Genomic DNA, 12,252 nt, shown 5'->3' with positions numbered 1-12,252 from the left:
ATTATAATATCTAAATCGTATAATTAACTATACTTAAATGGAACAAAAATAAAAATAAAAATTTGATTTAAGACATTTTTTATATTATTAAGTTATTTATTTTATTCATTTATAAATAACTAGCTGTTACCCGCCCGCTTCGCTGGGCATTTTATAAAATTGTATTTTTAGATTTAAACTTGAAAGTTAATTAAAGTATTGTTTTGACTTTCACAAATTCTAAATTTCATCGAATTAGCATATACCTTTTATCCATGGAATTATTCCAGCTAATATTCATTGTAACTTTCAATGTGCAATCATTATAATGTTTGCGTGGCTTTTTTCAAAAATGAATAATAATTGACTCGAAGAAAAAAATTTGAAATGAGAATATGGAGTCTATAGGAGCTATAACTTGGAAATCAAAAATTTTTAATGTTAACACCCACCTTCGCAAACCCCTATGACATGAGTTATCGTAAAATTTGCCCATAGACTTTTTCTATATCTCTTACAGAAGATTCCTACCAAATTTAGAGTCGATAGAAGCTATAGCTTAAAAACGGGAATTTTTCATTATTAACGCCCCCGCAATCCTCATTGGGCTAGAATATCGTAAAATTCGTTCATAAATTATTTTTTCATCACTTACAGAAAATTCCTACAAAATTTGGAGTCTGTAAGAGTTATAGCTTATAAATTAAAAATTTTGATTGTTAATACCTACCCCCGCAACCCTCTGTGAGGTGAGATATCGTAAAATTCGTTTATAGATTATTTCTACATCTCTTACAGAAGATGCCTACCAAATTTGAAGTCGATATAAGTTATAGTTTAAAAACGGAAATTTTTCATTGTTAACGCCCCCGCAACCCCCCTTGTGGGTGGAATTTTGTGAAATCCGTTCTTAGCTGACTTGGACTCGGGGAAAAGAATATATATACCAAATTTCAAGTCTCTAGGTCTTATAATTTCCGAGATCTCGTGTTATGTCAGTGTATTTAATTTCTTTAGGTTAACACCCCCGCAACCCTCCTTCTGGGTGGAATTTCGAAAAATCCATTCTTAGCTTACCTGGACTTCGGGAAAAAAATATGTATACCAAATTTCAAGTCTCTAGGTCTTATAGTTTCAGAGATCTCGTGTTATGTCAGTGTATTTAATTTTTTAAAGGTTAACACCCCCGCAACCCCCCTTGTGGGTCGAATTTCGAAAAATCCGTTCTCAGCTGACTTGGACTCGGGGAAAAGAATATGCATACCAAATTTCAAGTCTCTAGGTCTTATAGTTTCAGAGATCTCGTGTTATGTCAGTGTATTTAATTTTTTAAAGGTTAACACCCCCGCAACCCTCCTTCTGGGTGGAATTTCGAAAAATCCATTCTTAGCTGACCTGAACTCGGGGAAAAGAATATGCATACCAAATTTCAAGTCTCTAGGTCTTATAGTTTCAGAGATCTCGTGTTATGTCAGTGTATTTAATTTTTTAAAGGTTAACACCCCCGCAACCCTCCTTCTGGGTGGAATTTCGAAAAATCCATTCTTAGCTGACCTGGACTCGGGGAAAAGAATATGCATACCAAATTTCAAGTCTCTAGGTCTTATAGTTTCAGAGATCTCGTGTTATGTCAGTGTATTTAATTTCTTTAGGTTAACACCCCCGCAACCCTCCTTCTGGGTGGAATTTCGAAAAATCCATTCTTAGCTGACCTGGACTCGGGGAAAGGAATATGCATACCAAATTTCAAGACCGTAGGAGCAATATTTGAAAAATTTAATTTTTTTAGGTTAACACCCCCGCAACCCCCCTTGTGGGTGGAATTTCGAAAAATCCGTTCTTAGCTGACCTAGACTCGGGGAAAGGAATATGCATACCAAATTTCAAGTCTCTAGGTCTCATGGTTCCAGAGATATCGTGATGAGTGACTACATACGTGAGAATCTCTTATATATATATAGATTACTATAAAAACGAATGATTTTCATATCACATCAATGTGATTGTAAACTTACTAACATTGTAATTTATTATTAATAAAATATTATGACATGTTTATAAAAAAAAAAAAGGAATGTTATAATGATGATTATAAAAAATTACCCTCAACAATAAATAAAAACTTCAAATCTTCAATAATCTTGGGTATTTAAAATTTTTTATAGATAGCACTCTCACAAAGCTTCCTCATCAACCGTGTTTAACCGTGAATTCTCGCAATGTTTTGACTTGGAGCACGGCAGATGATACAATATATAAAAGTTATTATGATAATTATGATTTAATCATTATTAGGTCTGTTTTATGCTATTCATTGGGTGGCAATTATAACTGAAAAAGTTGTGACGTGTAATGTTGTTATATCAATAAACTCGAAATATTCCTGTACTTGGATGTAGACAAACATAACAAATATATCTTCGGTCACGAACCGCCCTTTCCGCTTTATGCTTGCACATTAAGCATAAACACAAATCCCCACAAGGTAAGAAAATTGCTTGAGGCTTGTTGTCATGGCAAACATAGCATGGATTAATGTTTTCAGGTGCAGGTTGATCGTCAAATACCATCCCGTCTCCTGAATCTTGGATCCATGCTTCATCTTCTGGTGCATCTTCTATGAAGACTTCATTTGCTGAAAAAACAATAGGATTTTAAAACATGTTATTAAATTATTTTCTTTGTTTTTTAAAAAATACTTTTCATACTCTCACCATAATATTGAATTTCATCTTCATTAGCAGCATTTATTACTGGTCCTAACTTTGGCAAATATTGTAAAAGTAATTACTCCTCTTCTATTTGCAAATTATCACCGAAATCTTAACAAAAAAAATTAATCACTTTTCGTAAGAGATTAATAATGATAGTAAATTTTAAATTATCCTTTCTCCTATTTTGTATACATATAACACATGCAATTAGATGAATTTTGATAACAATTGTTAATTGCTTATTTTAAAATTTAATTAATGAAAAATTTGATAATGCGAACAGACTCATAAATTTAAATTTCATTAAAAATTTTGATATTCTATTGTTCAATAAACATGAGAAATATGGTTTATAAACTTACATTGTCGTCTCGCAATGGCCACATCCAGTTGAAACCGAACTTCATTACGCCGAATCGCGGCCATTTCCAGAAATTCAGCCATAGTATACCTAGGCAGATAATCAAGATATTTATGAATATATTATGCATTTTTATTTAAATTTTCTTATTTTTGTCAAAATTATCATGAACCTTAACTCGTATACACACTATGTGTGTTTACTACTGAGGTGTATACACACCTGAGGTTTTACTAAAAACTACAAGAAGCTAATCTTTGTGAAAAATATCCAAAAAGATTTTCATATCTTACTTTATTTAACATAATATTAAAAAAAAAATTAGTAATGTCATTTTTCAAAATTTTTTTATCAATTATGCTGAAATTTCATAAAATAATGTCTTACAATTGTAGTGTTTTTTTCTTATCTCCCTCTTTATTGTCCTATATGAAAAATATAAACTTTTAAAAATTAATCAATAAAACATTCAGCAAAATTCTCTCCATATTATTAGAATATATAAGCTGTATACATTTTAAACTATCAATAAAAAATAAACAATCAAGCCTCTATCTCTTAATAGTTTCTGTATTCATAAATCTTTTAACAAAATAATTTGGAGTTAGTGTTCTGAATAAGAGTACTTGGTATAATTTTTAAGAAATAAGCTATAAGATGAATCGTGGCATTAGCTATATATGAGCGCTAGATAAAATTAAACACAAAACGTATTATAAAACCTTGAAAAGTACATACACTTACGTTTTATGTACTCTTATATATTCATGTAATATTCTTAATGATCATCTAAGTTAAACCTGACCAAATATTGTCTCCGGAAATTGCCCAGTCTATACTCCCGTAAAGATTATTGCAATAATTAATATTTGAAAATAACTCCTACCTTCTAGTTTCTAAAGCTTCTTGTATCCCCTGAATGAATCGATCCATATAATATTGCCTATGACGTCTGTTTCGTCCAAGATCGTTTCCATTGTCTAGAAGAGTCCATAAATTATTATCATCTTTGATCATTTCAGTTAGACGATCTGAAAATATACAATCAATAGTTGAATATCAATGCTTCATGAAAACGAAAAATAAAAATATTTTATAGACAAGAATTTTATACTTACGTAAAAAACTAAACAGATTAGGATGTTCTCCTAGTTTCGATATTAAATGGCGATTGAAAGCTTCAGAAATATTATTAGTTCGCCACGGTGAATTATATACTGAAACTACATTGGCATGCAGTAACCAATACCGTTCCAAATATCGACGAAATAAATAATAATTATCATGGTCCATTTCTAACGGTAAAATTAAATTGACAATAACATCTAAAGCTTCTTGAAAACGATTAGCTGGAACGAGTGGTAATGCCCAAGTTAAACACAAAATCCTGTATTCTGGCATGTCACGATCACCGAGTGCCAGTGAATTCCATTTTCTTGTAACTGCCTGTGCAAATATAAGCATTTAAATAACTTTTATAAAATTTAATTTTTTTCTAGCTCATTGAATAAATTACTCACTCTTGCGAAGTGGAACCAGCAACCTCGTCTAGAAGCCCACGGCATGCAGGTTTCGACAGAACTTAAAATAGCCGCCTCAAAATCTGATACTACAGTGCGCAAATTTTGTCTTACTTGTTCTTGATTATGACTTAAGATCCATCGAAAAATTCCATTATACATTTCAGTAGTTCGACGACTGCACAATATATATAACGCTGGAATTCCCTGAAATTATTTATTTAGTATTAGTGTTAAGAAATATAAATAAACCGCAAAATTTTCAATAAAATATTAATATTATGAACTCAAATTTTGTTTTAACTGTCTCCCTATTTAAATATTACAATTAAGTTGGTATTTACATACGTTAATCACAATTAGTAATTATTTCTTAGAAATTGAGTTCGTTTTTTATAAATAAAAGTATGTACATAATCTTCTAATGCTTTCAAATATATTTTGTTATTTATTATGCAATTTACTTACCACATCCATTCGACGCATATGAATCATAAACAGTTGCGCTGCTCGGGGACGTTGTGGCACACACTTAAATCAAAATGTCTAATTTATTTGTGCATAGTTATAAATGATACGTACAATGAAATATTTTACTAAAAATTTGATAATCTGATTATTGTAATCCAGAAACAAACTTTCGATGTTGTTTTTTGACTTTTATAATGTATTATACTTCAAAGTTTATTACTATACACACAAATGTTTGAATATTAAATTAACTAAAATAAATAGTTACATCCAGAGTTATGATATATAACTGTCATAATTTTCTTTACATTTTTTCTTTGTTTATGAAGCGAGCGTATAGCAGAAGTATATATATATATGTAAAATAAATTTACCTGAAAAGTGCCATCTACATGCCATTCATTCGTTTGACAGAGTCTCTGTAGCATATAATTGTTACCAAAAATGTATGCTCTTGAACCGTCCTCAGCTATCACTTCATACAGGTAAATATTAGAAATCCGCTGATAACCAAGCAGCATTGGTCCCAGATCATCAAAATTCAACGGCAGTGGAGGACGATGACGGCGCCGTGCTCTATGAATTACTTGTCGGGATGCTGACATTGAATTATTGACACCGTTTGGCATACTGTTGATTATAAATTTCAAAACCATTATGCAAAATAATCATGGCACATGTGATTATCAAAATTAATAGACTGCAACTATTCATTTCCTCGTGTCAACCGTCTGACCCGTGCCGCCCATGTTTATTGTGCAGCCCGTGCCGACGTGCGAGTAACCACAGTTGAATTAAATATTCAACAAAAAAAATTCCATCTTACTTTCTGATAACGTTATTGATTATATCATTCGGAAAATTATCATCGATAATTGCTCGATTTTGAAGCTCTCTTATGACCGGTTCCCGATTTTGAATTTCAGGTCTTGGATGGTTGTGCTCACCATTTAGTTCAATAGTACCATCGGCATTTTTCCATAGCTTTGCTCGGTAGCAATAAGTAGTTATTCGAGACGAGCAAACATAGCGTTTCCTAACTTTAGTTACGTATCTCGAGTCAAAATGAAAAGTGAAGCCACCTTGATCTAGACGACAAGTGTTCCCCCGTTGTCCAGGAGTTTCCATCTTCGAATGGACCAACGGTTAAGGTGGTTAAGATATATCAAGCTAAACTGTCTGTAGCACAAACATAATTCCATTTAATGTAGAAAAATTAAGTTCGACTGCGCAAGACTGTATTAGTCCTGCCCACGGTGAATCAGCCAACCATAGAACTTCTTCACTGAACAGAAGACAAATATCTTCTGTTAAAAAATTTTGTTTAAAATTTTATGAACTTTAAGTTAAAAATAAGTTATTGTTGATTTTTTGATAAAAATAATTTGATCAAAATTTAATTTCATTTTGTACCGCTTGGACCATCTGAATGTTGATTTATTTTTCCCGCCAAAAAATTCTCCCACCGCAATAAAAGAGGGTGTTACAATAGTTCTTTTATCATTAGGTGGGGTAAAATAGTCCTACGCTGTGAACTTCAAGAGCGACGGAAAATCCAGTAGTTTGAGACACATGCCTTGAGTTATTAGTCCATTCGTTCAGTCGACTTTCTTACGAAAGGTTTTATTCAAATCGGCTTCATATTGCAGACAAACATCGTGCTTACAAGGTAAAAAAAAGTTATTATTTTTAAATAAAAAAGTATAACCATCTAAAAAAATAAATATCAGTAGATAAGAGAAATAAGAAAACAAAAATTGCATTGAGAAAGCTAATAAACTGTTGTTTATAAGATGCGCTTACATTTCTAATTTTTATTAATATATTATTGTTTAGTTGATAAATCTTTTAATTCAAACAGTCTAAATATTTTTTATTAAATGATTTTCGTACTTAATATTATAATATAATGAATGTAATTTTGTGGATTAAATTATTATAATTAACATTGTGTTAATTGTCATGCTGGAAATCAGATGTTATTTTTTAATTTTGTTATAAGTAGTTCAGTCGTGTACGGAATTTTTACTATCTACAATAGTTCAAGATATTGTTTTAATATTAAAAATTAATTTTTTACACATGAAATTAATCGAATTAGCGTATTATAACGATTGAAGAAAATAACAACAATAGTATTACTGATTCATTGTTTCCGAGAAAACATTAGTAAATAAAATGTGCTGAAAAAAAAAAAAAAAAAAAAAAAATGTATTTTGACAGTAGACAGTGTTGAGGCGCACTAGAACTATAGTCTCAGTCATTTGTTTTATTTTTCTTTTGTCCATGCACCAATTAAATTTTTCGAGTTATTACTGACTACTAGGTACCTATCGAAACGGTAACCAGTGATGAATTATTTATTTTCAATTTTGTTCACTTTCCTATTATATTAACATAAATAAAATATTGAAAAATAAAAGAAGGAAAATTGCATTAAGAAAATTCATTAGTAGCTTTTTAAAAGACGCGCTTACTTGATATTTTCATTAGTTTAATAAAAATTGGTATAATAATTTAATCAATTTAAGATTTATTCAAAATAAGCTTCACGTGTTTAGACAGTAGACAGTACAGCGCTAAGGCTAGTTTAACAGCCGGTCTCTACAATTGCAACTGTAAACTTTTCACCTAGACAAAGAAGACTTTGAAAATAATGCTCTGCTATGTAATAGATTTTTTAATTATCTATTTCGTAGCAGAGCATTTTTTTTTTTTTCAAAATTCTCATTTATTAAAAAAAAAAAAAAAAAAAAGTACAAAACTGCAATAGCTTTATAATCATGAGTGCAATAAGGACTGTACCATTTCTCGCAATGAGTGCGACGCGATAAAAAGAGGGGATCGGCTGTTAGTGAATTGTTTGTTATATCCGTAGCGTTCTCTTTCATCAAATTACATGATAAATTTTTCAATACATTTTTGACTACTTGTTAATTATACTGAAATAGTAACTACATGGTTTTTATTTTTATTGATTTGATTAAAATATTTATAATAAATCATTTTTTTTTTTAATTTCAGAAATTTAAACTTACAAAATGAATCCTCTGTATCTACAGAATAACGGCTTTAGATTTATGAAAGATCTAAGGCATAATAATGATGCTGGCCAAAGATACGTTTGTACGTACATTGATAACGGTCAACGGTGTTTTGCTAAATTGTGGCGTATGAACTCTGGTACAATATTAGAAATAGGAGATCACAATGATCCAGCAACAACAGCAATGTCATCTAATCATTTACCTACGTCTTCTAGAATGGCAGCATCTTCAAGTCGCCAATCCAGGTAATTCAATATTATTTTTTGCAAGCTTTAAATTATAGTTTTAAAAACAATTAATTATTGATAATTTGAAAAAACAAAGTTAAAAATAGAAAAAAAAGTTTAATTTCTTTGATTCGTTTCACACACATAAAAGTATTATTTACAAATTAAATTAAAAATTTTTTCATTAAATTTTAATAATTTGGAATAAAAAAGTAAACAAATTTTTTTTTGACAGTGAATTTATCAATAATTTAACTAATAATTTTTATTTTCACAAATTCAGTAGTAAATGTTGATAAATAGTTAGTAGAATTTTTTTTAAGTACTTAAGTGATACTAATTATTAAACGGTATTTTATGTTAATTATAGTTCAGTTAATCAAACTTTCTTGAATGGATTGATTTTATAGAAGATTAGATATTGGAACAAGGTGCCTTTAATTCAGTGATGGAGGGAAAACTTTAATGGCCGACACTTAGATATTGTCCAGTATTTAAGTTTCACAATTCTCAATAAATAACCTTTTATTTTAGCAATGGAAGCAGCGGTTCGCGTCGAAGACGGAACGAACCAACGCCAATGTTTTTTAACCAACTGCATGAATATTTTTTGTTTCATTCCAGTACTGAAAAAACATACTTAGGCCAAGTTGAGAGTTGTGATTTTTCAATTGCATATTTATTTGGTGATCCACAACTGATTCTTCAAATTAGAGATATCGAGGAGTGGCATATTGATATGACTTTTCAGGTAAATTTTTTTCCATTGTCAAAATAAAAAAAAAGTAATCATAAAAAAATGTTATATTGAATTAATTAATTACAGTGCACTCCTATGATTCCGAAATCTTCGCTGTTGCTCACGGTTATGATACGCCGAGGAGCAGAGGTAAGCAGTTACTGATAGAAATATTATTACCATAAATATTTTTTTATTTTTTTCAATCAAAGTGTCATAAATAATTTTTTTCCCCTCCGGGTGTAAAGCGTCAACTTTAGCCCCGCTGCGCTAAACAAAGTTTCCGCTTTACACCTTCGTCAGGGAAAAAAATAGTATACACTCCTCGGGAAGTAAATAAGAAAGCCTCAGATCACATGTTTGTTGACCTCGGCTTCGCCTCGGCCAACAATTACATGTGATCTGAGACATTTCTTACTTTACTTCCCTCGGTGTGTAATATACTATTTATTAATTTTATTTACAGGTGGTGCCAATGTTATTTGTTTTATGCAGCGAGAAGTCAGCAGGGCTGTTCAGCAATTTATGGCAGTGGATTGGTGCAAAAGTCCCCAATGTTTATTCCAACTTGAAGACAATCGTGTGTGATAGCGATGATGCATTGGAACATTCAATACGTGCGTCGATTCCACGAGCAGAAATAAAAAGAACATGGATTATTGTAGTTCGGGTAATATTCTATTTCGTTGAAATATTTTTATTATATTATTATTTATTTATTAATTACTAGATGTACAGTCTGTTTCACAAACCTTGTTACGTTTTTGTTTAAATAGAAAATTTCATATAGTTATTAAGAACACAGTAAAGGATAATAATTTGTTTATAGTGTAACACTTTTCTTAGTAAATATAAAAATATCACAGTCCTCCCTGTCACCCAGATTGCACCGCATACCTCGCTCGTTCAGATGTTGCTTCTTTCAGCTACCAGCTGATTTTCTTTCGTGCTGATTTTTTTAAAGAGGACACAGATGGCACTTACTGGTGGGCCTCTAAGGAGTGTTCTCCAAAGTGCATCTAGATCTGCATCATACTTTCTGTCTGTTATTGTTAGAATCTCAGACTGGATTTTTTCGGAGCATAATTTTAGGGCTTGCCTGCAGGAAATGAGATGATTCAAGGTTTCAGGTTCGCTTTCTCAGACTCTGCAGTACTGGTTGTTATAACCTTTTTTGTTGTTCTTTCCAAAATATCCGCATCTGATCTTGGTCCAGATTTCTTTCATCTAGCCTTCAACTGTTTTATCATGCCAGTAGGACTCAACTTTATCACATGTTCTTACAAATTTGAAAATCGGGCTAAAAGTGGATTTCATAATTTTCTTGTGATTTTCTTTAGCTGCTATGTCTTTGTATATTTTCAGTCATATTTTTATTATAATTATAATTAGTTTTTTTTGTTCAATCAATTTTTGGTTAAATTTATTAACTAACTTATATTTCAGGCTATACACAGGAGGTGGAATAGTTTAGATCTCCCAAAGCGTGGTAGCGCGCTAAACAAGATGCTGTTTTACACAAGTGCACTACCCTTCGTACCTCCTGGGATGATGGAGCGTGCAACAACTGTCATCGAGGGAATGTTTGCTGCTCACGAGGAGAATCATTGTCAGTTCAGAGAAATGAGTTAATTTATAAGAACCGATATAGTACCACAAGCCAACAATTTTTCAATCTGGACAGTACCTTGGAAGGATAGATGTCCAGGAGAAATTTTTAATTTCGCCTTATTAACTCATTTTAAAGAAAACCATCCTTCCATGAAAACATTTATTGGTGAGTTTTTATCAAAAATAAGTAAATAAAAAAAAATAAATTAAATTATTAATTAAATAAATATTTATATAATTCTAGAAAAATTACCAGCATTCATCGAAAAAGGTTCGTCATTAATGGAAAAAGAATTTAAGAAAATGACTAATATTTCCCAGGTTGCAGAAATGTTACACAAGAGATTATTATTAAATAACTCTTGTATGCGAGAATTCCTTCAAATTATGGGTTATACCCGTCCTCTAATAAATGCTTTTATCATCGAAGCAATTGATCGGCGATTAAGTAAGTATTTACATTTAAATTTTCAATTAACAATGATTAAAAATAATAATAATTATTATTATTAAATTCAATTTTTTTTAAGATTTCTATGACGACTTCACTGATGGGTATCGTATGATGGTAGACAGAAACCCGATGGGACCGATCCCTGATCTTGATGAATTGCCACATTTCAATCCAATTGAAGTAGTCGACAAAGCGCCGAGAGAACACGCCGAAGTAGCAGGTACGGCAATCGTTGAACACAACTCCGTTGGACCTGTTCATGAAGCAATAAACAATGACGCTGAAATTCCTGGCATGGCAATCGTTGGAGATAATTCAGTTGGACCTGCTTATGAAGCAATAAACGATGACTCTGAAATTCCTGGCATGGCAATCGTTCGAGATAATTCAGTTGGACCTGCTCATGAAGGAAGAAACGATGATGCTGAAATTCCTGGCATGGCAATCGTTCGAGATAATTCAGTTGGACCTGCTCATGAAGGAAGAAACGATGATGCTGAAATTCCTGGCATGGCAATCGTTCGAGATAATTCAGTTGGACCTGCTCATGAAGGAAGAAACGATGATGCTGAAGCAGCAGGAATGGCTGCTCCAGTACCTGTTGCTTTAATTGCTCATAATTAACAAGTTTTAGTCGATAAAGACGAGCTCTTTTATGTTGGGGAGTTAGAGCTATTGGATGAGCCGTATGAAAATAATTATATCCACGATTCAGCTCTTCAGCAAGTGTTTGATGACAACGAAGCCAAGCGGGACTTGGATTTATGTTCTGTGTGTCACTTAAATGCTAAAAAAAATGCTTTCTTTCCCTGTGGGCATCATTGCATATGCGACGAATGTTTGTTTAAATTAAGAGAAAAATATCGAATTGAGAATCGTCACCGGGCTAATTACATAATATATTGTATCATCTGCCGTGCTCCAAGTCAAAACATTGCCAGAATTCACAGTTAAACACGGTTGATGAGGAAGCTTTGTGAGAGTGCTATCTATAATAAATTTTAAATACCCAAGATTATTGAAGATTTGAAGTTTTTATTTATTGTTGAGGGTAATTTTTTATAATCATCATTATAACATTCCTTTTTTTTTTTTATAAACATGTCATAATATTTTATTAATAATAAAT

At 31.5% G+C, this 12,252-nt stretch overlaps 3 protein-coding genes across 3 annotated transcripts; 2 read left to right on the top strand and 1 right to left on the bottom strand.

Annotated features, from left to right (window-relative positions):
• Positions 1 to 2,749: 2,749 nt before the first annotated feature.
• Positions 2,750 to 6,493, bottom strand: LOC141538387 (uncharacterized). Its single transcript, XM_074259819.1, has 8 exons — positions 5,872 to 6,493; positions 5,420 to 5,675; positions 5,043 to 5,105; positions 4,575 to 4,781; positions 4,173 to 4,500; positions 3,941 to 4,085; positions 3,056 to 3,144; positions 2,750 to 2,801 (listed from the first exon to the last, which is right to left on the bottom strand). The coding sequence occupies exons 1-8, from the start codon at positions 6,171 to 6,173 to the stop codon at positions 2,767 to 2,769; spliced, it is 1,425 nt and encodes a 474-aa protein (XP_074115920.1). The 5' UTR covers positions 6,174 to 6,493; the 3' UTR covers positions 2,750 to 2,766.
• A 76-nt stretch (positions 6,494 to 6,569) lies between these two features.
• LOC141538391 (uncharacterized) lies at positions 6,570 to 10,835 on the top strand. The gene is made up of 6 exons (XM_074259822.1): positions 6,570 to 6,714; positions 8,070 to 8,337; positions 8,944 to 9,070; positions 9,146 to 9,208; positions 9,525 to 9,728; positions 10,505 to 10,835. The coding sequence occupies exons 2-6, from the start codon at positions 8,087 to 8,089 to the stop codon at positions 10,688 to 10,690; spliced, it is 831 nt and encodes a 276-aa protein (XP_074115923.1). The 5' UTR covers positions 6,570 to 6,714; positions 8,070 to 8,086; the 3' UTR covers positions 10,691 to 10,835.
• LOC141538392 (uncharacterized) lies at positions 10,703 to 12,252 on the top strand. The gene is made up of 3 exons (XM_074259823.1): positions 10,703 to 10,835; positions 10,914 to 11,117; positions 11,200 to 12,252. The coding sequence occupies exons 1-3, from the start codon at positions 10,820 to 10,822 to the stop codon at positions 11,745 to 11,747; spliced, it is 768 nt and encodes a 255-aa protein (XP_074115924.1). The 5' UTR covers positions 10,703 to 10,819; the 3' UTR covers positions 11,748 to 12,252.

The sequence above is a fragment of the Cotesia typhae genome, unplaced genomic scaffold (assembly GCF_013202065.1).
Source record: "Cotesia typhae breed Kobodo isofemale line unplaced genomic scaffold, CoteBio_Ctyphae contig_20, whole genome shotgun sequence".
Classification (NCBI taxonomy): domain Eukaryota; kingdom Metazoa; phylum Arthropoda; class Insecta; order Hymenoptera; family Braconidae; genus Cotesia; species Cotesia typhae.
This window is presented reverse-complemented; position numbering and strand designations above follow the sequence as displayed.